Source organism: Buceros rhinoceros, unplaced genomic scaffold, assembly GCF_000710305.1.
Source record: "Buceros rhinoceros silvestris isolate BGI_N320 unplaced genomic scaffold, ASM71030v1 scaffold28760, whole genome shotgun sequence".
In the NCBI taxonomy this organism is placed as follows: Eukaryota; Metazoa; Chordata; class Aves; order Bucerotiformes; family Bucerotidae; genus Buceros; species Buceros rhinoceros.
The window spans coordinates 1,144-1,424 of record NW_010391730.1 but is presented as its reverse complement, the minus strand read 5'-3'; the positions used below and the strand labels follow the sequence as shown (position 1 = coordinate 1,424).

General features: G+C 66.9%; 1 protein-coding gene across 1 annotated transcript in view; it reads right to left on the bottom strand.

The window, feature by feature from the left end:
* Nucleotides 1-281, bottom strand: part of LOC104499377 (serine hydroxymethyltransferase, mitochondrial-like) — a gene marked incomplete at both ends in the record, with an annotated part of 1,974 nt that overhangs the window by 654 nt on the left and 1,039 nt on the right. Inside the window, 1 exon segment of the mRNA XM_010142878.1 lies at nt 4-194. Within this exon segment, the coding sequence (XP_010141180.1) occupies nt 4-194 (191 nt within the window).

Below are 281 nucleotides of genomic sequence, written 5' to 3'. Positions count from 1 at the left end.
TCCAGGGAGGCGGGCCCATCCTCCCAGGGAAGGGACAGCAGGACGCAGCCTCACCTGGCACCACGCAGGGTCTTGTGTGTGGTGCTGGTGACCACGTCCGCGTGCTCGAAGGGGGAAGGGATGGCCTTGGCTGCCACCAGCCCGCTGATGTGTGCCATGTCTGCCAGCAGATAGGCCTTCACCTCCTCGCACACCTGAGGAGACGAGGGGACACAGGTCATCCCTGTCCCCAGGGCCACAGCAGGGGGTGTGACAGCCCTCTGGCTGGTGCGGGCACGAGC